The sequence below is a fragment of the Leucoraja erinacea genome, chromosome 30 (genome assembly GCF_028641065.1).
Source record: "Leucoraja erinacea ecotype New England chromosome 30, Leri_hhj_1, whole genome shotgun sequence".
Classification (NCBI taxonomy): domain Eukaryota; kingdom Metazoa; phylum Chordata; class Chondrichthyes; order Rajiformes; family Rajidae; genus Leucoraja; species Leucoraja erinaceus.
Genome location: NC_073406.1, coordinates 19986376 through 20011145, shown reverse-complemented (window position 1 = coordinate 20011145; position 24770 = coordinate 19986376). Strand labels below are relative to the sequence as shown.

At 45.7% G+C, this 24770-nt stretch overlaps 1 protein-coding gene across 1 annotated transcript in view; it reads left to right on the top strand.

Annotated features, from left to right (window-relative positions):
* Positions 1-817: 817 nt before the first annotated feature.
* gpr157 (G protein-coupled receptor 157) overlaps positions 818-24770 on the top strand; it is a 32211-nt gene continuing 8258 nt past the window's right edge. Inside the window, exons 1-2 of the mRNA XM_055659614.1 lie at positions 818-1267; positions 13734-13947. Coding sequence (XP_055515589.1) covers positions 900-1267; positions 13734-13947 — 582 coding nt within the window. The 5' untranslated portion in view covers positions 818-899. The remainder of the gene's footprint in view (positions 1268-13733; positions 13948-24770) is intronic.

The window sequence follows — 24770 nt, the reverse complement described above, 5'->3', positions numbered from 1 at the left end:
AGAGTCCAAGTTCAAATTCAAGTGAGTTATTGTCATGTGTCCCTGATAGGACAATGAAATTCTTGCTTTGCTTCAGCACAACAGAACATAGTAGGCATGACTACAAAAACAGATCAGTGTGTCCATATACCATTGTATACCTATATATAACACATGAATAAATAGACTGATAAAGTGCAAATAACAGATAATGGGCTATTAATGATCAGAGTTTTGTCTGAGCCAGGTTTAATAGCCTGGGTGGGGGGGGGATGAGAGAGAGGGGGGGGGGGGAGATAGGGGGGCAGAGAGAGAGGGGGGTGGGGGGGGAGAGAGAGAGGGGGAAGGGGGGGGGGGAGAGAGAGAGAGGGGTGGGGGGGGAGAGAGAGAGGAAGGGAGGGGGGGGGAGAGAGAGAGAGGGGTGTGGGGGGGGGGAGAGAGAGTGGGGGGGGGAGAGAGAGAGGGTGGGGGGGGGAGAGAGAGAGAGAGGGGGAAGGTGAGGGGGGGGGAGGAGAGAGAGAGGGTGAGGGGTGGGGTGGAGAGACAGAAGGGGTGGGGGGGGGGGAGAGAGGTGTGGGGGTGTGGTGGGGGGTGTGGGTGGGGGGGGGAAGAGAGGGTGAGGGGGGGTGTGGGGGGAGAGAGAGAGCGAGAGGGGGGGGGGGGAGAGAGAGGGGTGGGGGGTGGGGAAGAGAGAAGGGAGGAGAAGGGCCTCAGTAACAGGGGGGGCGGGGAGAGAAAGGAAGGTAGTCTCAGTAACAGGGGGGGCGGGGAGAGAGTAAAGTTTTGCGCTCAGCCACATGACTGAAGCCGCCAGCCTGTGGTTGTGGCTGTGGCTGTGATTGACTCCGGGCTGCCAGAGAATGCTTTGAGTTGGAGAAGCTTTAGTGTGAGTGTGTTAGTGTGAGTGAACGCGCAGAGACATGCAGCAGACGGAGGTGTACCTCTACGAGAAGGTGGCGATCCTCATCTCCTGCCTGCTGTCGGTGCTGGGGTCGACGCTGATCATCGCCACCCACCTGTGGTGGCCGGAGCTGCGGAGCAAGGCTCGCCAGTTGCTGCTCTTCCTGTCGCTGGCAGACCTGCTGTCGGCTCTGTCCTACGCCTACGGGGTACTGCGGGACTTCCAGCGCTCCTCGTGGGACTGCGTGCTGCAGGGGGCCGTCTCCACCTTCGCCAACACCAGCTCCTTCTTCTGGACCGTGGCCATAGCCATCTACCTGTACCTGCTCATCGTCCGCTCCGACCAGAGCCTGGCCGACAGCCTGGTCTTCTGGTCCCACGCCGTCAGGTGGGTGGGCACTTTGGTGCTGCTTTTCAAACGAGTTTCGTTGCAGCAGCAGCAGCAGCAGCAACAACAACAAACAAGGAAATGCAGATAGACAAAAGTGCTGGAGAAACTCAGCGGGTGCAGCAGCATCTATGGAGCGAAACTCAGCGGGTGCAGCAGCATCTATGGAGCGAAGGAAATAGGCTTTGCCTATTTCCTTCGCTCCATAGATGCTGCTGCACCCGCTGAGTTTCTCCAGCACTTCGATTTTCCAGCCTCTGCAGTTCCTTCTTAAACACTAAATTTCATCTTTGTTTCTTAATCAGTCAGTGCTAGCATGTGCTCCCCTGCAAGGTCACATTTTTCCAGCATCTTCCAGTTCCTTGTTAAACACTAAATTTCATCTTTGTTTCTTAATCAGTCAGTGCTAGCATGTGCTCCCCTGCAAGGTCACATTTTTCCAGCATCTTCCAGTTCCTTGTTAAACACTAAATTTCATCTTTGTTTCTTAATCATTCAGTGCTAGCATGTTCTCCCCTGCAAGGTCACATTTTTCCAGCATCTTCCAGTTCCTTGTTAAACACTAAATTTCATCTTTGTTTCTTAATCATTCAGTGCTAGCATGTTCTCCCCTGCAAGGTCACATTTTTCCAGCATCTTCCAGTTCCTTCTTAAACAAGGAAATGCAGATACAGATGCTGCTTAATGCACAGAAGGGCGCGCACACACACACACACACACACACACACACACACACACACACAGAGCTGGAGAAACTCAGCGGGTCAGGCAGCACCTCTGGGGAACACGCTAAAATACACCAGATTCAGATTCAGATTCAATTTTAATTGTCATTGTCAGTGTACAGTACAGAGACAACGAAATGCATTTTCCTTCTTGTTCCTTCTTGAACACCAAGTGTTCAAGAAGGAACTGCAGATGCTGGAAAATCGAAGGTGCACACAAAAATTTGGAAAAACTCAGCGGGTGCAGCAGCATCTATGGAGCATTTTTAAACGATTTTTTTAAAAAAACAAAAAAAACCTGGAAAATATGTGTGTTAGGGGACACAAGGAACTGCAGATGCTGATTTACAACAACAAAAAAAAAGACACAAAGTGCTGGAGTAACTCAGCGGGTCAGGCAACATCTCTGGAGAATACGCTAAATACACCAAATGAACGATTTTTTTTAAATAACCTGGAAGATATGTGTGTTAGGCCAGTGGTTCCCAACTTTTTTTAGTTCTTTTTTTTTAATTTAATGGCCCCTATGGGCGGGAGAAGGATCCTGCCCCCCCCCCCCCCCCCCCCCCCCTTGACATTATTAGCGGGGAAAAAGTGGCCCCCTTCATTGAACCTGTGGCCCCCTAAATCCCCAAAATTTCTTTCCCTCCCCCACTCCCCACCCCCCCCCCCCCCCCCCCCCCCCCCCCCCCCCCCCTCCATGAAATTTGCCATGGCCCCAGGTTGGGAATCACTGTGTTAGGCGACACAAGGAATTGCAGATGTTGATTACAAAAAAAAAGACACAAAGTGCTGGAGTAACTCAGCAGGTCAGGCAGCATCTCTGGAGATATAGGTTATTCAGAGATGTTGCCTGATCTGAATTACTCCTGCACTTTGTGTTCTCGTTTTTTTTTTAATTTAAGGAAGCTATGGAGAAGGATCCTGAGCTGAAACGTCGCCTATTTGTGTTCTCCAGAGACGCTGACTGATTTGCTTTGATACTCCAGCACTTCAGTTTAATTCTGTTTATTATTGTCACGTGCACTGAACAGCTTCTGGGTTTGTTTTCGTGGCTTGGTGGGCAGCTGGCGAGAATTCAATATTGGTGCCAAGTTCTGCCGGTTCAGAGTTATACTGCAACTTGTGTGAGTCTGGCAGGGTCTTCTGACTTGTGACTGTGGCAAACTATTGTTCTAGAGTCTTGGGGCTGTGCACAATCTTGTCCAGACTAACCACGTTGCATATTGGGCTAGTCTCATTTGGCCCTTAGCCCTCTCAACCCTTCCTATCCATATATCTGTTATATTTTTGAAGCAGGTCCTCGTCCCGAAAAATAGCCTATGCATGCTCTCCAGAGATATAACCATATATGCTTCCTGACCTGCTGAGTTACTCCAGCACCTTGTGTCTTTTTTTAAAATAAACCAGCATCTGCAGTTCCAAATATCTATCCAAGTGTCTTGTAAAAATGATAACAGTATCTGTTTCTTTAGCTTTCTCTGGCAGCTTATTCTAGTTACAAACTACCCTTTGGGAGAAAGGTTTGCCCTCTTAAATCTCTCCCTGCTCCCTTTTAACCCTATGCCGCATAGTTTTAGAATTCTCTACGCTGGGTAAAAGGCTGCGTATTCACTTGATCCACGCCCCTCACAAGCAGGTACACTTCGATACGAACATAAAACGGGCCCCTTGGTTCAACATGATGCCCAGACCAACTCTTATCTGCCTGCACATAAACCATGTCCCACCATTCTCTGCATATCCATATCCCCATACAAAAGTCTTTTAAATGCCAATAACATATCTGCTTCAACCACCACCACTAGCAGTGTGTTCCAGGGACTCGGTGCTCTTTATATTTTTAAAAAAAGCCCTACTAATCTTTAAACGGTCACCCCTCTGTCTCCTGCACCCCCCCCCCCCCCCCCCCCCCCCCCCCCCCCCCCCCCCCCCCCCACCAAAACAAATGACCCAGCCTATCCAACCTCTCCCTATCCCGCTGAGTTTCTCCAGCTTTTCTGTGTAACCCTCTCCCTATAACTTATGGCTACAAGTCCTGGCAACATCCTGGTGAAGGAATGGGTGACGTTTCGGGTTGAGACTGTTAAGAGCTTGGACACGCTAGAGGCAGGAAACATGTTCCCGATGTTGGGGGAGTCCAGAACCAGGGGCCACAGTTTATGAACAAGGAGTAAGCCATTTAGAACGGAGACAAGGAAACACTTTTTCTCACAGAGAGTGGTGAGTCTGTGGAATTCTCTGCCTCAGAGGGCAGTGGAGGCAGGTTCTCTGGTGCTTTCAAGAGAGCTGGATGGGTCTCTTAAAAAATAGTGGAGTCGGGGGATATGCGGAGAAGGCAGGAACGGGGCTCCGATTGGGGATGATCAGCCATGATCACATTGAATGGCCTACTCCTGCACCTATTGTCTATTGTCTATTGAGAACCTTCTTCAGACTGATTCCTTCTATCCAGAGATGCTGCCTGTCCCTCTGAGTTACTCCCAGCATTTTGTGTCTATCTTCGGTTAAAACCACCATATAAATAGTTCCTTCCTGCAACATCTTGGTGAATCTCTTCTGCACCCTTTCTAGTGTTGCCGTGCTTGTGATGAGCAGTAGCAGTTCTGAGTTACACTGCTGCCTGTGTGAAATGGAAAGAGCCTTCTTACAACTTGTAATGTCGTAGAGTCATACAGTGTGGAATCAGGCTCTTCGGCCCAACTTCCCTCACTGCCCAACATGTCCCATCCGTACTAGTCCCACCTGCCTGCACTTGTCCCTCTAAACCTGTCCTATCCATGTACCTGTCCAATTGTTTCTTAAATGTTGCGATATTACAACACGGAAACCGGCCCTTTGGCCCACCGTATCCACACTGACCAGCAATCCGATCCCCACACATTAACACTATCCAACACACACACACGAGGGGACAATTTACACTTATACCAAGTACACAAACCCAACCCATTTAACCTACAAACCTGTACATCTTCGGAGTGTGGGAGGAAACCGAAGGTCTCGGAGAAAACCCACGTGGTAACGGGGAGAACCTGCAAACTCCATACAGACAACAGCACCCGTAGTCGGGATCGAACCTGGGACCCTGGCACTGCTAGCTCTATAAAACAGCAACTCTACTGGTGCGTCACCATGTTCTCTAAGAAATGTTGGTGTGATTTATGCTGCATTGAGCTTTGGAATCGAGAGTCACTCAGCCACTTCCCATGAATAGGAAGATAATAAATAATGTTGCAGGACTTTGATAATCTAGTTTTGGATTGTTGGCCGATCCCACTTTTGCTCCTGGTTCACACATTTAGTCAATCGTGCTTTATTTCTCACATATGCAATTGCACATGAAATCATGTTTTGCATATATTACACATCTGGGCGCTACCATTATTGGCGTCATTATTCAAAGCTCACAAAGTCCTGTCGGTCTGCTCGCTCGCTCGCTACTTGAGCGGTTCCCGTGAACTGACGACCTGATCCTATCCTCGCCTGGCCATCTTTGTTTCAAGAGGGAGCTGAAGGTGCAAATCCAGCGGAAATGCTTATCGGACATTTGCCGTGGAGATTTAAAGATCCAAAATATCGGGAATTATTGCGTTTGCTCGCTGCATTTCATCAATAAAGATAAAAAAGTCAATAATGCCTTACCTTTGATGAAATGCAGTGAGCAAACGCGATAATTCCCGATATTTTGGATCTTTAAATCTCCACGGCAAATGTCCGATAAGCATTTCCGCTGGATTTGCACCTTCAGCTCCCTCTTGAATTTACCTTAGTTTCTATCTTTTTTTTGGACTGTAAATTTAGGTAGCTGTGCCTCACGGTCACCCCGACTGGCACAGTAAATTGCAGCTCAAAAACTGGCCGTTTTCGATGTTTTTAACGGGTGTGAAAGTGCGTGTTTTCCCATTCACTAACATGTACCGGATGTATAGCATGTACTCCACTTCAGATTTTCGGTCACGTGGGTGCGGATCTACGCTCCAGTGACCTTTCGTGAAATCACCATATATCAAAGGGCAAGAGTGCTTAATTGTTATATGAACTGCCACAGTGGGACCTGTTTACCAGAGGTCCCACCATAACACCACAATCTCTGGGGCAAGTCAAAACACCAACTAATACCAGCCTTGCCGTTTTTGCCCACCATGTCCACATTTTGTTTTAAACTCTTCTGTTTTCTGCACGAACTTCATCAGCTGATGCTGGATTCATGTTGTTGGTGTCACTCATTCCTTTTTTATTTTTTTTTATTTTTCTCCCCCACTATTTTATCTTCCCTCTGGCTGTCTGAGTACCATACGGCGCCAATTCTTGGACATGTTTTCCGATTGTGTACTTTTGCTCTAATGCAGAAACCCCTCGTTATAACGGACCATAGAGGGGTGGGTGGGGGGGAAATGGTGTCCGTTATTGCCAATTGTCGCCATAACCCGGTTTAAAGACTCGCGCCAACTATTTAGTGGCCACTCCGTGAAACAACAAGTTGTTTTCAAATTCAAAGTTCTTTTTAACAACCCAAAATATTTTATTTGGTGCCTGCAAGCTAAAAATACTGAAGGCTGTTTGTCACACTGTTCAATGCAGTGCCGTTGTTGAAGTGCCAATTGAAGCAATTGCTTGTCAATATAAATGACGTCCTGCAGTGTAATTAGCTGCCTGTGTTCTTAAGCCCCTGTCCCACTTGGGAAACCTGAACGGAAACCTCCGCAGACTTTGCCCCCCACCCAAGGTTTCCGTGCGGTTCGCGGAGGTTGCAGGCGGTTGCCGGAGGTTGCAGCTGGTGGAAGCAGGTAGAGAGACTGACAAAAACCTCCGGGAACCGCACGGAAACCTTGGGTGGGGCGCAAAGTCTCCAGAGGTTTCCGTTCAGGTTTCCTAAGTGGGACAGGGGCATTAAAGAGACAGTGGTATCTGGTTATTGTGAGGATTCCCCTTCCACTATAGCCAATGTCCGTTACAAAGGGGACCGCAATAATGAGGGTGTCCTGTCATTTTTGGTCGCCTTGTCTTGAATAATTTATGTGTAGTTTATGTATTTTGTGTGTGGTCTGTGTCTGTGTCCCTGTGGTGCTGCTGTTGTATCTGTACTTCACTGTACATGAGCAAATGACAACAAACTTGATTTGATTTGGTACCTGTTCCAAGAACTGCTCTGGACAACATTGGAGACCAGTGCACGGGGAATTAGTGTCCATGCTGCAGACTCTTCAGTCAGTTTCTGTATTCTAGCCTTTGCACCCAGTTTCCACCCTACTGACATGTAGTTTTGCAAACTTTAAAGGCTTGTTTAGTTTGGAGATACAGCGCGGGAACAGGCCCTTTAGCTCACCGAGTCTGCACCGACCAACGATCCCCATACACTTCTTGGCCTGATAGTATTCTTAAACGGCACTGAATATATATTTACCGCCGGTCCACAACTCTAGTATTTCCATTCCTTGGCAATGTACCATTTGTTGATGTTAAGCTCTCAATTGGTTTGTGGTCAGTGATTGATAAAAATACACCCCTTGATGCTCCTGAACACATCATCAGTGATGTAACCTGGGGTCATTGGGTGTTTCGGGTCTTTCAACGTCAGACACCCTCACCCAGGCGACCCAGCCGTGGTTGATCAGACCATTTATCCTCAATGGAGTGTACGTCCTCGGATGATGTGCCTTCCTAAAGTCCATGATCAGCTCCTTCGTTTTTTTGATGTTCAAGATGAGGCTGTTATCCTGGCACCAGAGTGCTAGACCAGCCACCTCCTCCCGGTAGGCCTTCTCATCGTTGTCTGAGATCAGGCCCACCACCACCGTGTCGTCAGCAAACTTAATTATTGAATTGGAGCTGAACCTAGCCACACAGTCATGTGTGTACAGGGAGTCCAGCATCTTGGGTTTGGGTCCAGCATCTGCTGTCGCTTGTGACTTCTTACAACTAATACTGTTGAGGCCTGATCTTGCTCATGTTATAGACCAGATTAAATACAATACCATTTATTTGTCATTTGAACCTTGAAGATAAATGGGGATCCTGTGGATAGGGTGAACTGTTTTAAATATCTGGGAGTCCACATCTCCGAGGATATGACATGGGCATCACACGCCTCAGCACTCGTGAGTAAGGCAAGGCAGCGCCTTTACCACCTCGGGCAATTGAGGAAATTCAGAGTGTCTCCGAGGATCCTCCAGTGCTTCTACGCAGCGGCGGTGGAAAGCATCTTGTCCGGGAACATTGCCATCTGGTTTGCGAATTGCTCTGCCAAAGACAAGAAGGCTCTGCAGAGAGTAGTGCGTTCGGCCGAATGCACTATGGGAACTTCACTCGCCCCCCCCTGCAGGGAACTATACAACAGGAGGTGCAACTCCAGAGCAAATAAAATCATGGGAGACCCCTTCCACCCCTGCAACGGACTGTTCCAGCTGCTACGGTCAGGCTAACGCCTCCATTGCCATGCGGTGAGAACGGAGAGGTTGAGAAGGAGTTTCTTCCCAGAGGCAATTCGGACTGTAAATGCCTATCTCACCAGGGACTACCTCTACTGAACGTTTTTCCTTCCATTATTTATTATGTAAAAGAGTATGTGTGTTATGATTGTGTTTATAATTTGTTTGTTTGTTTTGTTGTTTGTCTTTTGCACAAAAGTCCGCGAGCATTGCCACTTTCATTTCACTGCACATCTCGTATGTGTATGTGACAAATAAACTTGACTTGACTTGACTGAGTTACTCCAGCGTTTGTCTATCAGTGAATTATATCCCCCGACTTGAAACTACTCAATTCATCTATATTGTATTTTTAAATCGCTGAGTTGGATTTGTGTCTGACCATTTACATTTTTTAGGTAAGCTCTTCTCAATTTAAGTGCAGTTGATGCGAGCAAATAGTTGGACTCCAACTGTGGCCGTCTGTCACGGTGCCAGGAAGCATGTGATGTGCAGTTGTGTTCCAAAGTCAGTGAGTGATTCTGAAACCGACCAGTCTGTAGTCAAACACTAACGTGTGTTCAGCCCCAGTACTTGCTCCCTGTACAACGTGACCGTCTGCAGAATCGTGTTGATCTGATTGGGACGAAACTCCACTGACCATCGAAAGTAGAAGGCACTGTGGTAACAGTAACCAAACTACTGCGATGAGCTGAAGTGGCTCGAATCAACGCTGAATAGTTTAACAGGATATGTACCTGACCCAGACCAATACCATTAGTTGGGTTTCACATCCCACCACACCTCAAATAAACCCCCCCCTCGCCGCAACCCCCCCCCCCCCCCCCCTCCCACCCTCAAACCCACCCCTCCCCCTCAAGTTAAACATACCCCTCCCCTCTCACCTCAGATGCCCTCTCTTGCCTCAGCCATCCCCCTCCCCCCTCTCATCAAGCACATCTCTTGGCTTGGACACACTAGAGGCAGGAAACATGTTCCCGATGTTGGGGGAGTCCAGAACCAGGGGCCACAGTTTAAGAATAAGGGGTAAGTCATTTAGAATGGAGACGAGGAAACATTTTTCCTCACAGAGAGTGGTGAGTCTGTGGAATTCTCTGCCTCAGAGCGCGGTGGAGGCAGGTTCTCTGGATGCTTTCAAGAGAGAGCTAGATAGGGCTCTTAAAAATAGCGGAGTCAGGGGATATGGGGAGAAGGCAGGAACGGGGTACTGATTGGGAATGATCAGCCAAGATCACACTGAATGGCGGTGCTGGATCGAAGGGCCGAATGGCCTACTCCAGCACCTATTGTCTCTCCGCCCTCACCTGTATCTACCTATTACCTGCCAGGCTTTGACCTGTCCCTCCTCTCTTCCAGCTTTGTCTCTTCCCTCCCCCCATTGCACAACCATTTCTCCCACAATTCTGTCGACACGTCCCGCTCCCCGTCCACCTACATCCCATCCTCTGGCTTCACATTTCATGCCACTTCTCTCTTTATCTTCTCTGCCTTCTGTCTTTTCATATCTGGCCTTTGTCCACCCATGTGCAAATCAAACCCTCCCCTCACCTGTATCCACCCATCACTCCCCAGGCTTTGTCATGCCACTCCTCTACCAGCTTTTTCTGCCCCCGACCACAATGTCTTGGCCTGAAACGTCCTCTATCCATGATCCCCAGAGATGCTACCTGACCTGCTGGATTACTCCAGCAATAGACAATAGGTGCAGGAGTAGGCCATTCGGCCCTTCAAACCAGCACCGCCATTCAATGTGATCATGGCTGATCATTCCCAATCAGTACCCCATTCCTGCCTACTCCCCATATCCCCTGACTCTGCTATTTTTAAGAGCTCTATCTAGCTCACTCTTGAATGCATCCAGGGAACCTGCCTCCACCGCCCTCTGAGGCAGAGAATTCCACAGGCTCACAACTCTGTGAGGAAAAAGTGTTTCCTCCGTTCTAAATGGCTTGCTCCTTATTCTTAAACTGTGGCCCCTGGTTCTGGACACCCCCAAAATCGGGAATATGTTTCCTGCCTCTAGCGTGTCCAAACCCTTAACAATCTTATATGTTTCAATGAGAGCACTTTTGTCTTTTTTTTTGTATACCAGCATCTGCAGTTCCTTCTTTCTGCCATTAGTTGGGTGCCATAGAGCATGGCTTGGATGGACAGGTTCAACAATGAAATGTCTTTATGGGGCTCTTGTTGTTATGTATCAAATGTAACCGGGAAGATAGACACAAAAAGCTGGAGTAACTCAGCAGGACGGGCGCATCTCTGGAGAGACGGAATGGGTGACATTTCGGGTCGAGATCCTCCTCCAGACTGAATCTAGAGATGTTGCCTGTCCTGCTGAGTTACTCCAGCATTTTTGTGTCTATCTTCAGTTTAAACCAGCATCTGCAGTTCCTTCCTAGAAATGTAGCATAGGTAACACAGTGAAGTGGAAACAATCAGATAAATTGTTCACATGGGCTGAGAGAGTGCTTGGGCATTGCTCTCTCTCAACATTTAACCGAGATATATTTCCATTCACATTCAGGAACCTCTCTCCCACGAGACAATGTTGTTGACACTTTCCTGCCCTGCACAGCTGTGCTAACCAAGTCCACATGTTTAACTCGATACGCAAGGTTCAAAGACTTATCACTGACCCGAGGATAAAAGTTTTTACTTGATTGCACAGCTGGTACTTCCATTGCCTCTCAGTATCAGAGAACCCCGCCTTCGATGCAGACCTCGGCTGCTGCCTGTGTGGAGTTTGCACGTTCTCCCTGTGACCGCGTGGGTTTCGTCTGGGTGCTCCGGTTTCCTTTCGCATCCCAAAGACGTGCCGTTTGTAAAATAATTGGCTTCATAAATTGCCACTGGCGTGTAGGAGGTGCGATAACATAGAACTGGTGCGAGCAGGTGAATGATGGCCGGCGTGGACTCGGTGGGCCGAAGGGCCTGTTTCCATGCAGTCCCTTGCAATCAAGTCGACTAGTCTTAAACCTGACTGTGCTGTGCTTTTGTGGACTGATGGTGAATTTTAGTGTTCCATTGAAGTGCTTTGCAGGGAGGGGTTAATTCAGGAAGTTAACTTGCGAGCAATTTATCATTTTCACCCAATGCTGAACATCGTTTGACGCAAGGTAATCTCTGGAGAAAAGGAATAGGTGACGTTTTAGGTCACCTATTCTAAGACTACAAAAAGCAGTAAACACTGCCCAGTCCATCATCGGCTCTGACCTTCCTTCCATCGAGGGGATTTATCGCAGTCGCTGCCTCAAAAAGACTGGCAGTATCATCAAGGACCCACACCATCCTGGCCACACACTCATCTCCCTGCTACCTTCAGGTAGAAGGTACAGGAGCCTGAAGACTGCAACAACCAGGTTCAGGAATCGCTACTTCCCCACAGCCATCAGGCTATTAAACCTGGCTCGGACAAAACTCTGAACATTAATAACCCATTATCTGTTATTTGCACTTTATCAGTTTATTTATTCATGTGTGTATATATTTATATAATGGTATATGGACACACTGATCTGTTTTGTAGTAAATGCCTACTATGTTCTGTGTGCTGAAGCAAAGCAAGAATTTCATTGTCCTATCAGGGACACATGACAATAAACTCACTTGAACACTTGAACTATTTCTCCAGAGATGTTGTCTGACCATCTGAGTTACTCTAGCTTTTTATGTCTACGGTTTAAACCAGCTTCTGCAGTTCTGTCCAACACAGCTCAAGGTAGTGTTCCTTCTCCATGAATACATCCTATTTATAGAGAGATGTTTGTACATTAACTGCCTAGAGTAATCCTTGCTGTCACAGTCAGCTGGATCGTGGAGTGTCGTTCTTTGTCACCCGAGTCCAGGCAGCTCAAAGTATTAAAGTAATGTTTACACTTGAAGATCTAATCTCTACAATTGCAAGAAATTTGCTGGAAATTGCTTGCAATTTCCAGCAAATTTCTTGCAATTGTAGAGATTAGATCTTCAGATGGAAATATTACATTCTTTAAAGGATTTTTCCCCCTTGTGCGTGCAATTGCAATATTAAGGTGCTCAAGGCAAGGGTTCCAGTTGCAGTGAGAATTTCCCGTCAAATAATGGAGCGCAGAAGGTTAAGGGGGGACTTGATAGAGGTTTTTAAAATGATGAGAGGGATAGACAGAGTTGACGTGGAGAAGCTTTTCCCATTGAGAGTAGGGAAGATTCAAACAAGGAGACATGACTTGAGAATTAAGGGACTGAAGTTTAGGGGTAACATGAGGGGGAACTTCTTTACTCAGAGAGTGGTAGCTGTGTGGAATGAGCTTCCAGTGAAGGTGGTGGAGGCAGGTTTGTTTTTATCATTTAAAAATAAATTGGATAGTTATATGGATGGGAAGGGAATGGAGGGTTATGGTCTGAGCGCAGGTATATGGGACTAGGGGAGATTATGTGTTCGGCACGGACTAGAAGGGTCGAGATGGCCTGTTTCCGTGCTGTAATTGTTATATGGTTATTATATGGTTATATGGTTATAATTGTCAATGTTGAATCTGTTTGAGGTGATTCTTCCCACTTCTGTCAGTTTGGTTTGGGTTGGAGTTACCGTGTGGAAACAGGCCCTTTGGCCCACCGGGTCTGTGCCAGCCAGCGATCCTCGTATTCGACACTAGGGGACAATTTACAATTTTTACCAAAGCCAAATTCACCTACAAACCTGTACGTCTTTAGAGTGTGGGAGGAAACCGGATATCCCGGAGAAAACTCGCATGGTCGCAGGGAGAACGTACAAACTCCATACAGACAGCACCTGTAGTTGGGATCGAACCCTGGTCTCTGGTGCTGTAAGGCGACAACTCTACCGCTGCACCATTGTGTCACTTGTGGGGAATGTCGCTGTGACCATCCATGCCACAATCCCTCTTCCCCGGGACGGGAGAGCAGTCCATCGGTGGAATGGATGGAATGTGTTCATCCACTCCTAATGGACATTGGTTCTGTATTGAATTAAGGGGTGACGGTGGAGCAGCAGGTAGAGTTGCTGCCTTGCAGCGCCAGAGACCCTGGTTCGATCCTGACCACAGGTGCTGTCTGTACGGAGTTTGTACGTTCTCTCTGTGACTGTCTGGGTCATCTGCTGTCTCCTCCCACGTTCCAAAGACATACAGATTTATGCATTAATTAGCTTGGTATAATTGTAAATTGTCCCGTGTGTGTGTGTGGAATAGTGTTAGTGTGCGGGGATCGCTGGTCGGCACAGACTCGGGCCTAAGGGCCTGTTTCTGCGCTGAGTCTCTAAACTATGGAATGTATTCATCATTCACATTGATTGTGTTTTTTCCTCAACAGTTGGCTCGTGCCTTTGGTCATCACTGTGGCTGCAGTCGGCCTGCAGAAGATAGGTTACGATGCTTCTGACGTGTCGGTGGGCTGGTGCTGGGTCAGCATCGAGGCAGAGGACAACGTCTTATGGATGCTTTTGACGGGCAAAATCTGGGAATTCGTGGCCTACATCACCCTGCCAATACTCTACATCCTCATCAAGAAGCACATCTACAGAGCGGTAAGAGAGAAGACTGTTGCATTCTTCTTAAGGTCAGGGTTCCAAAAGAATGAAGGTTGTCGTTCTATAAATAAGTGTCTCGATTCTACTCGGTTCAAGTCAGAAGAGCAGGATTAGGCCATTCGGCCCATCTTGTTCACTCTAGCATTCAAACATGGCTGATCTATCAACCCCATTCTCCTGCCTTCTCCTCATAACCCTTACTAATCAGGAATGTGTCAGTCTCTGCCGTCAAAACCCAATGACTTTTCAGTCGAGGATACTTGATACTTGAGGAGAGGTTGGACAAACATGGATTATTTCTCTCTGGAACATTGAGGGGAGACCTGATAGAGGTGTGTGCATAATTATGAGAGCAATGGATAGGGTAGACAGTCAGAACCTTTTTCCCAGGGTGGAAATGTCAAGGGCTAACGGGCATAGCTTTAACGTGAGAGGAAGAGGTGTGTGGGGGCAGGTTTGGTGGGTGCCTGGAATTATGCTGCCAGGAGTGGATAGTGGAAGCAGATACAATGGAGCATTTAGATAGGCACATGGATATGGATGATGTGCATGCAGAGGAGATGAGTTTAACCTGGCATCGTGTTTGTCACTGACATTGTGGACCGAAGGACCTGTTGCTACACTGCGCTGTTCTATGTGTAGCAAGGCTCTCTTTTAATTGCAAGATTGAATTTTTCAGTCCTCTAGATTTTATTCCTCTAGATTCTGATAATTGAAAAACCATCACAAAACGTTTTGCTCAAATTAGTACCTTTCAGGGATGTTTATTTTGTTTATTTCTCCTCCCATCCCCCGCCCTCAGGCTCCTCCTCCTCCCTTTTTCCTTCCTTCTCCCCCCCCCCCCACCCCCCATCAGTCTGAAGAAGGGTTTCGGCCCGAAACGTCGCCTATTTCCTTCGCTCCATAGATGCTGCTGCACCCGCTGAGTTTCTCCAGCATTTTTGTGTACCTTCGATCTTCCAGCATCTGCAGTTCCTTCTTGAACACATGTTTATTTTGGTGATGGATTTGAAAATTGGACTTGATTAGACCTCGGCTGAAGTACAGTACGATGTTCTGGTTGCCATTTCTTATAAATTGACGTGTGTCTGCTGGAGAGTGTTTTTAAAAAAAAAAAAAAAGGAATAGCAGAAATTAGGTTATACTTATCAAGAAAGTGTGAGCAAGTGTGGTCCCTTCCCTTAGAGATGAGGAGGGGTCACGCAGCATATAAACAGGCCCTTCGGCCCAACTTGCCCATCCTGACCAATATATCCCATTTACACTAGTCCCACCTGCCTGAGTCTGGCCCAAAACCCCTCTAAACTTGTTATATCCATGTACCTGCCTAAATGTTTCTTAAACGGCGCGATCGTTCCTGCGTACATTAATTAGTGGATTTGATTTTTTTTTTTTTGGAAGTTTCTGAAAAGTTGTTGAGGAGGCATGGTGAGTGTTACCGTGGGAGGGTGGAACGAAAACAAACAACAAAAAGGGAATTTGGGGGGTTTGGCCCTGCTTAGTGAGAATGTGGAAGTTGTACCACAGCGAGCGCTACAAGGCTGTTGCTCATGGATAACGGTGAGAAAAAGGAATGGGGGATTTTTGTGGTACTTGGATGGGGAAGTACAATGAGCGTAACATTTTATTCGCATAGAATTGGTCAAAGAATGGAAGATCTTTTTATTTATTTATTTATTTTTAAAATATTTTATTGGAAGTAAGTACAGTCATATGGCACCAAACTTTCATAATACATTTTATGTACAATTTCTTTTTTTTTTTGTTACATTGAAAAAAGATGAGAATAAGAAAAAGAAGTTAGATAGTAAAGGATAGAAAGATGTGAAATATATAGTGTGTGTAGAAAGAAAACGAGTAAATGAAGAAAGTTGAGAGAGAAAATAGTGAAAAGAAAATAAAATAAAAAAGAAAAGGAGATCATTATTTATAATCTTGACCAACCCTCGTCCAGTCCTGAAAGTTATTTTTTACAATTGTGTTGCACCATATGATTCCAAAAAAACGACGAATGGAGACCAACTCGTTATGAATTGGTCTGATTTATCCATTAGGAGGAATCGCATTTCCTCAAGATGAGCGGTGTCCAACATACTTGCAATCCACATTTTAAGCGTTGGTATTGATGTACCCTTCCAAAATTTAAGTATTAATTTTTTTGCTATTATTAAACCATAGTTAAGGAATAGATTTTGAGATGTGTTCAATTTATTCCCATCTTCCATTACATCAAATATATTCATTTCAGTATTAGGTTCCATGTCTTGTCTTGAATAATTTTAAAAATAAAAAAAAAATATCATTCCAAAATCTATAAAGTTTTATGCGGAGAACTAAGGAGTGTGTTTAGTTGCCTTTTGGGCTAGACATTTATCACAAGTGGCGGATATATTTGGATAAAATTTGTTCAATCTTGTTTTTGAATAATATAATCTATATACAAATTTTAAATGTTGAATTAGATTATGTCTTACATTAATTGAACATTCGTGAATATACATAGGGTTGATTTTCCCATTAACATTCGTGAAAAGTTTTTTATCATTAATTCCCGTTCCCACTCTTCTCTAAGTACCTCTGTCGATGGTAGGTCTATATTTAAAATACTATTATATAAATAGGATATTAATTTTTGTGAGTCAGCTTCAATATTCATTGCTTCTTCCAATAAGTCAGGAGTTACTTTTTGATATCCTTGTATATATTTTTTCACAGTCGCAAATCTGAAGATGTTTAAAATATTGGTTGTTTTTCAATTTAAATTTTAATTGTAGTTGTTGGAATGATAGTAGGTTTCCCATTTCGTACATATCCCCGATCCTTCTAATTCCGAGACTTTCCCATTGGTTATATGTCTTATCAATAAGAGATCTTTTTAAGTTGATGCATTAATATCTTGGATGAAACTTATCTAAGTTGGTGATGACGCAGAGCTATGTGGGGTAGTGAGCTGTGAGGAAGGTGCAAAAAAAATCTTCCATGGGATGTGGAGAGTTGAAACAAAGGGACGAGATGACCAACAAAAATAAAATGGAGAACAGTACAGCACAGGAACAGGCCATTCAGCCCACAATGTTTGTGTCGAACTAATCTCATCTGCCTGCACGTGATCCATATCCCTCCATTCCCTACATATCCATGTGCCTTTCCAAAAGCCTCTAACGCCACTATCATATCTGCCTCCACCACTGTCCCTCACAGAATGTTCGAGGCATCCACCACCCTCTATAGTTTTATAGTTTATATATATATATATATATCTATTTTAAAGTTTAGTTTCGCGATACAGAGCGGAAACAGGCCCTTTGGCCCACCGAGTCCACACCAGCGACTAGCGATCCCCGCACATTAACACTACCCTACAGACACTAGGGATCATTTTTACATTTACACTAAGCCAATTAACCTACAAACCTGGACGTCTTTGGAGTGGGAGGAAACCGAAGATCTTGGAGAAAACTCACGCAGATCACGGTAGCAACTCTACTGCTGCGCCATCGCGCTGCCCACGATTAAACGTTGTTTCTCTCGCCTTAAAGCTATACCCTCGAGTCTTTGATATTTCCACCCTGGGATAAAGGTTCTGACTGTCTACCCCATCTATGCCACTCCTAATTTTGTATACTTTTATCTGGTCTTCCCTTAACCTCCAGCAGTCAAAAGAAAACAATCTAAGCTTGTCCAACCTCTCCTTGTAGTTCATACCCTCTAATCCTGGTAGCCTTCTGTACATGTGAGGCAGAAGGATGTCCCTCACTAATGATAGTCGAATGGATTCAGAACTGGCTAATTCAATGAAGAAAGATAACTGTGATGGAGGTGGATGTTCTGGCTGTGACCTGTAGAGTTTCGTCGGGATCTGTGCTGTGATATATATGTATAAATGTAAATGACTTGGACATAAATGTAGATGGGTTGGTGAGTAGGTTTGCTGACATCACCAGAATTGTAAGAGTTGCAGACTGAGGGAGGCTGTCAGAAGATATAGATCAGGCGAAGAGATGGTGAATGGAGTTTAATCCGCACAAGTGTGAGGTGTTGCTCTCTAGAAGGTCGAATGTAAGGGGAGAGTGTACAGCTAACGACAAGATCCTTGATCAGTCTGAAGAACGGTCTCGACCCGAAACGTCACCCATTCCTTCGCACCATAGATGCTGCCTCGCCCGCTGAGTTCCTCCAGCTTTTTGTCCACCTTCCTTGACTACATTGATGTGCAGAGGGATCATGGAGTCCATGTTCGCTGAAGATGGCAGCACAGGTAGATAGTGGTATTGAAGGCATATGGTATGCTTGCCTTCATTGCTGGGGGCATTGAGTACAAGAGTCGGGAAGTCATGTTGCAGCTCTACAATACACTGGTCAGGCTGTATTTGAAGTTGGATAAACTTGCATTGCTTTCTCCAGAACACCTGAGGTTGAGGGGAGACTTGATAAAAGCATAAAGAATTATGAGAGGCATGGTTTAATGGTTAGAGTAGACAGACAGACAGACAGACATCCGAGGGTGGCAATGTTCAACACTAGAGGGCATAACTATAATGTGAGAGGGGGAATGTTTAAAGGAGATGTGCAGGGCAAGTTTTTTTACACAATGGTGGGGACTTGGAACGCATTGCCTGGGGTGGTGATGGAGGCTGATTTAATTGTGGAGTTTAAGAGCTCTTTGGCAGCCAGACAACCCAATGGATGGAGAGAGGCATCACCCCAGACGAATGCCTTGCTACCGGCCACGATCAACCTCGGGCTGTCTGGAAAACACTGAACCACCTGCGGTTCGTGAAGGACGCTGCAAGGTGTCCATGAAGAAATGGAAAATAACAACTTTGTGCGTGTGTGTGTGTGTGCACGTGTGTGTGTGCGCGTGTGTGTGTGATGGAAGACATCATGAGATGTAGCCAAGCCCCACAATGTACCGAAGATTACCTGGTCAAACCAAATGCCGCTGCGCTCGCCTGCGCCAACCACCGTAAAGACGTGATATAGAAGATGGCCGGACACGAGGAAGGAAGAGCCATTTAAATAGGCGTGGAATAGCGGGATATGGGTCATATACAGGCAGATCAGATTAAATTAACGGCATCAAGTACATCACAAACATTGAGGGCCGAAAAGCCTTTTCTTTGCTGTATTGCTCTATGTCTCCGTTACTGACTTTGATTCCAGATTTAATGGCATGAATTTTAATTTTCTCACTACGTTGTGGGATTTGTTTCAATCTCCAGACTAGCAATCCAGGCACAATAAACCCAGCGTTCCAAAACCAATTTGGAATGGGGAAATGTTGAGGGAGAGAGTGGGATGAAGACTAGGGTCTTTGAGCACAACAGTCAAATTGGTGGTGGAGACAAGGGACTGTAGATGCTGGAATCTTTCATAGAACACCAAGTAAGTGCTGAAGGAACTTGGCGAGTCAGGTAGCCTCTGGATAGGTGGATTGGGACCCTTCTTCAAATTGGCTGTGCTTGTTGTGAGATTTCTCCTGTCACCTACAGTCACTTCTGGGTGAATGTGGAAATAAGGAACTGCAGATGCAGGTTTTGAAAGACAGGGACTGGAAAAGTGCTGGAGTAACTCCGAGTCGGGCGGCATCTCTGGAGCAAATGGACAGGCGATGTTTTGGGTTGGCCCTCTGAGTCTGGACCACCCTGGTGTGCAGGCTTTAAGCATTGTCACGAGTGTTTTATCGTCATGTGTCTCGCATGCACACACGTGCAAAAAGGCAAAACCAATGTTCCCCAAATCTGTGCAGTTCAGAGATTATTTAGCGGTTGTAGTTTAAGAAGGAACTGGTAAATCGAAGGTAGACAAAAGTGCTGGAGAAACTCAGCGGGTGAGGCAGCATCTATGGAGCGAAGGAAATAGGCAACGTTTCGGGCCGAAACGTTGCCTATTTCCTTCGCTCCATAGATGCTGCCTCACCCGCTGAGTTTCTCCAGCATTTTCGTCTACCTTGGAGGTTGTAGTGTTTAATTGTAGCCTAATGGCTGTTGGGGGGGGGAACCTGTTTCTGAACCTGGATGTTATTTTTCAGGCTGGTATATCATCTTCCTGATGGCAGGGGTGATACGAGTGTGTGGCTGGGGTGGTGTGGGTCTCTGATGATGCCGGCTGCGTTTTTGAGGCAGCGACGCCGGTAAATCCCTTCGATGGTGGGGAGGTGAGTACCCGTGATGGACTGGGCACTTTCTTCTTCGCTTCAATGCCGAACCAGGCCGTGATGCAACGGTTGGGTACTGAGACTGCATGAAGCTCGGCATGAAGCATGGTGACATTTGACTGTCAGAAGGCAGCCTAGCTAATTGCAGTCCTATCTGGCAGTGCAGGATGTAGTGAGAAACGACACGGGTCCATATGATTAAACATTGCCTTTAAGGATCTTCCAAAGAAGTTTATAGCCAGAATACTTCCAAAAAGTGGCCACGTGCATTGTGTGAAGTGGCAGTCCATTTGTTCTCAGCAAACAGAAAGCTGATAATGAGCAGATAATCTATTTCAGTGATGTTGACCAAAGCATAAACACTAACTAGGATAGCCAGGATGACTTTACTGGTTGTCTTGAGTGTTGTAGGATCCACTTGGGACACAACATTTTAATTCTCTTTTGATTCATTAAAGCCTAGTATAGACCCAAGTTTAGAAAGTGTGAAAAGATCTGCAGGATTCAATTTGTAATGTTGTAGTTGAGTATGTAGAGAAGTGGGGATGTCAATATACAAACACATGACCAACTGAATGGAGAATGCATTGCTTTATAAAAATAAAATGAGTACACTGACTATTTTGGTATTGGTTCAGTATTGTCATGTGTATCAAGATACAGTGAAAATTCTTTGTTTGCATCTTATCCAGTGAAATCATACCATACAAATCTGGAGTAATTCAACAGGTCAGGCAACATCTCAAGAGAAGGAATGGGTGGCGTTTTGGGTCGAGAAGGGTCTCCACCCGAAATGTCACCCATTTCTTCTCTCCAGAGATTCTGCCTGTCCTGCTGAGTTACTCCAGCTTTTTGTGTTTGTCTTCTGTTTAAACCAGCATCTGCAGTTCCTTCCTAAATAGATCATACCAGACATGAGTGCATTCAAGCTGTACACAAGTACAATGTGTAGGTTCATAACCTTCACAGGTTAGTTTGGGAACAGCTCCATCCAAGACTGCAAGAAATTGCAGCGAAATGTGCACGCAGCCCAGACCATCACACAAACCAACCTCCCTTCCATTGACTCCGTTTATACCTCGCGCTGCCTCGGCAAGACCAGTAGCATTATTATTTTTTTTTTTAAATATTTTTATTAGAAGTAGTGTACAATAATATAAAACATGAATAGCATATTACATTTCATGTACAACTTCTTATTTTAAATTTAATAGTAAAAAAGAAGAGTAAGAAAAGCAAGAAATAGAGAGAAAGAGAATATTATATAAAGTAGTAATATTGTTAATTTGTGAAAAAATAGGGAAAAAAAGAGCCCATCAGGCCATATAGCCCAAAAGAGAAAACAAGAAGGTGATGTGAAATAAGAAAAAAAAAGAATAAAGAAATGAAGAGAAATTGAAAGGGATATACCTACTTCGTATCCTTACCCACCCCTCACCCGGTTCTGAAACAGTTAATTTCTAAGGTTGTGTTGCACCACATGCTTGTAATAAGTCGATAAAGGGAGACCAAAACTTTAAGAATTGGTCCGATTTGCCTGATAGGACGAATCTCATATCTTCAAGATGTAACATTTCCGACATGAAATCCACATTCTGAGCGTTGGTGTGGGTACATTTTTCCAGAATTTAAGTATGTTTTTTTTTTTGCCGTTATTAAGCCACAATTAAGTAGACATTTATGAAATGCAGTCAGCTTACATCCGTCTTCCATTGATCCGAAGATAATCAGTTCACCAGTAGCATAATTAAAGACATTATTTTAGAAAGGAGATGAGGAGGAATTTCTTTAGTCAGAGGGTGGTGAATCTGGAATTCTTTGCCACAGAAGGCTATGGAGGCAGTCAGTGGATATATTTAAGGCAGATATGGATAGATTCTTGATTAGTACAGGTGTCAGAGGTTATGGGGAGAAGGCAGGAAAATAGTGTTAGGAGGGGGAGGTGATTGAATGGCAGAGCGGACATGATGGGCTGAAAGGCCTAATTCTACTCCTATCATTATGATATTCATGGACGAGTCGCATCCTGGCCACTCCCTCTTCTCCCCTCTCCCATCAGGCAAAAGGTACAGAAGTGTGAAAATGCACACCTTTCTTCCCAGCTATTATCAGGCAACTGAACTTGGGGAGAAAGCAGAAACGGGGTACTGATTTTGGATGATCAGCCATGACATATGTGTGGAAAAGGTTGCCCCTCCGATTCCTATTGAATCAATTCCCACCTCTCCTCCCCTTACTTTAAACCCATGTCCTCTGGTTCTTGATTCCCCTAATCTGGCTGAAAGACTGCACATTCACCCTTTCTATTCACTGTGTCCATCCCAGTAATTCAGTTGATGCAGTTCCGAGGAAGAATTCCAGGGAGAGGGCATTCTTTATCTCCACGTTAAATAAAATACATATTATTCTGAAACTGCTCCACCTTTTAAATACCAGCACAAGGATAACATTGTTGCAGCATCTACCCAGAATCTTGTACATCATGTAATGCATGAAGAAGGGTTCCAACCCGAAACGTTACCTGTTCCTTTTTTCCAGGGATGGTGGGTGTATGGAACAAGCTGCCAGAGGAGGTAGTTGAGGCCTAGAATATCCCAAATTTAAGAAACAGTTAGACAGGTACTTGGATAGGTCAACTTTGGAGGGATATGGACCAGGTGGGACTAGTGTAGCTGGGACATTGTTGGCCGGTATGGGCAAGTTGGGCCGAAGGGCCTGTTTCCACACTCCATCACTCGATGAGTAACTCGCCGGGCCATTTCAGGAGGTAATCACTTTGCTGTTAGTTGTGGACTTTGGAGAACATTGTGAATTCTCACAGCAATTCATTAGTTACTAGCTTTTCATTCTAGATTTATTTAAAAATAGGCAAATTACTTTTGCCTAAACTAATACCAGGCCTTCTACAGGGATAATCTCAGAGAAATAATCTTCTGTTCAAGCTACTAATTGAGTGGTCACATGTAATGGAACAAGTTGTTTCATTCTTTCAAATTCCCAATTATGTACAATCTTAATCCTTGGGTTTCAGATGGAATTAGGCAAATGCTTAGACTTGTTTGTGGAGGAAAGGTTGGCCTGATTAAAGTGAAGCAGATAGCAAACTCGAATCAGCTGTTCACTTCATTTTAACGGGCTGCTGCAACTTCACAATGTTGATCTTTTCCACTATGAACAAAAGGTCCTTTATTTAGACGTTGGCTGTGGTTTAGTGGGCGCAGTCCAAACATTGTCCCTTAGTCATTGCTGACACATTCCCGATGATTATCACACTGCTCTTGTAAGAGCCTGCCTTGTCTGAATTGGATGCCGTCTCTCCAAGATTAGAACAGTGACTATCTGTCGAGAGTAGCCCTGGGATATCACAAGACTGTGAGAGGCATTGGGCCAGGTTGTCAAAATGGCCGCCCGCCCGCCCTTGACCCCACTGGTTCTGCCACACTCCCAACTGAGTTCAGCAAGGTATCCGACAGCACAATGTCCTCCACGCTACTCGGTATACATTGGCGATTCGTGGGGGCAAGGGGAAGGAGGGAGGTCCACTGACCATGCCGATGAAATGTATAGGAAGGAACGCTGGAGTAACTCAGTTGGTCAGACAGTATCCCTGGAGAAACGGAATTAGTGACGTTTTGGGTTGAGACCCTTTGTGTCGGAGAGTGATGCAGCTTGGAAACGAGCCCTTCGGCCCAACATGTCCATACCAGCCAACATGTCCCAGCTACACTGTCCCACCTGCCTGCGTTTGGTCCATATCCCTTCAAACCTGTCCTATCCATGTACCTGTCTAACTGTTTCTTAAACGTTGGGATAGTCCCAGCCTTAATTACCTCCTTTGGCAGCTTGTTCCATACACCCACCACCCTATGTGTGGAAAAGGTTACCCCTCAGATTCCTATTAAATCTTTTCCCCGTCACCTTAAACCTATGTTCTCCGGTCCTCGATTCACCGATTCTGGGCAAGAGACTCTGTGCATCTCCCCTTCTTCAGATTGAGAGTCAGGGGAAAGGAAAACCAGAGATATGGACAGTAATGTAGAGGGATATAGAACAAATGAATGAAAGATATGCAAAAAGTGTAACGACAATAAAGGAAATGGATTGTTAGCCGTGGGCTCGGTGTTAAATGAGTTCTACAGATAATGAAACTCACCAGGACTCCAGCTTTTCATGACCATGTTGACGATGTTACTTCCTTGGTTTCACATGTGGTTGCCATGGAAACCCTTTATCCCTTGGCTGTATCCCCTTGGAGAGTGCAGTGGCCTTGTGCTGGCTCACCCCCTTCACAATGGGACGCAGCTGCAAAACATCGCTCTATTTCCATCCTCTGGGATGAAGATGGAGCTGGGGATAATGTTTTGGGTTTCAATGTCGGGCGGCACAGTGGCGTAACTGGTAGAACAGCTCGCTCATGGCGCCAGAGACACGGGTTCGATCCTGACCTCGGGTGCAGTCTGTGTGCAGTTTGCACATTCGCTCCAGGATCGTGTGGGTTTCCTCCAGGTGCTCCTGTTTCCTACCCCCCCACCCCACCCCCCCTACATCCCAGAGGTGTGTGGGTTTGTAGGTTTTTAGTTTCTAAATTGTTCTTCGTGTGTACGGAGTGGATGAGAATCTAGGACGACATAGAACTACTATGAGCTGGTGATCGATGTGTCCG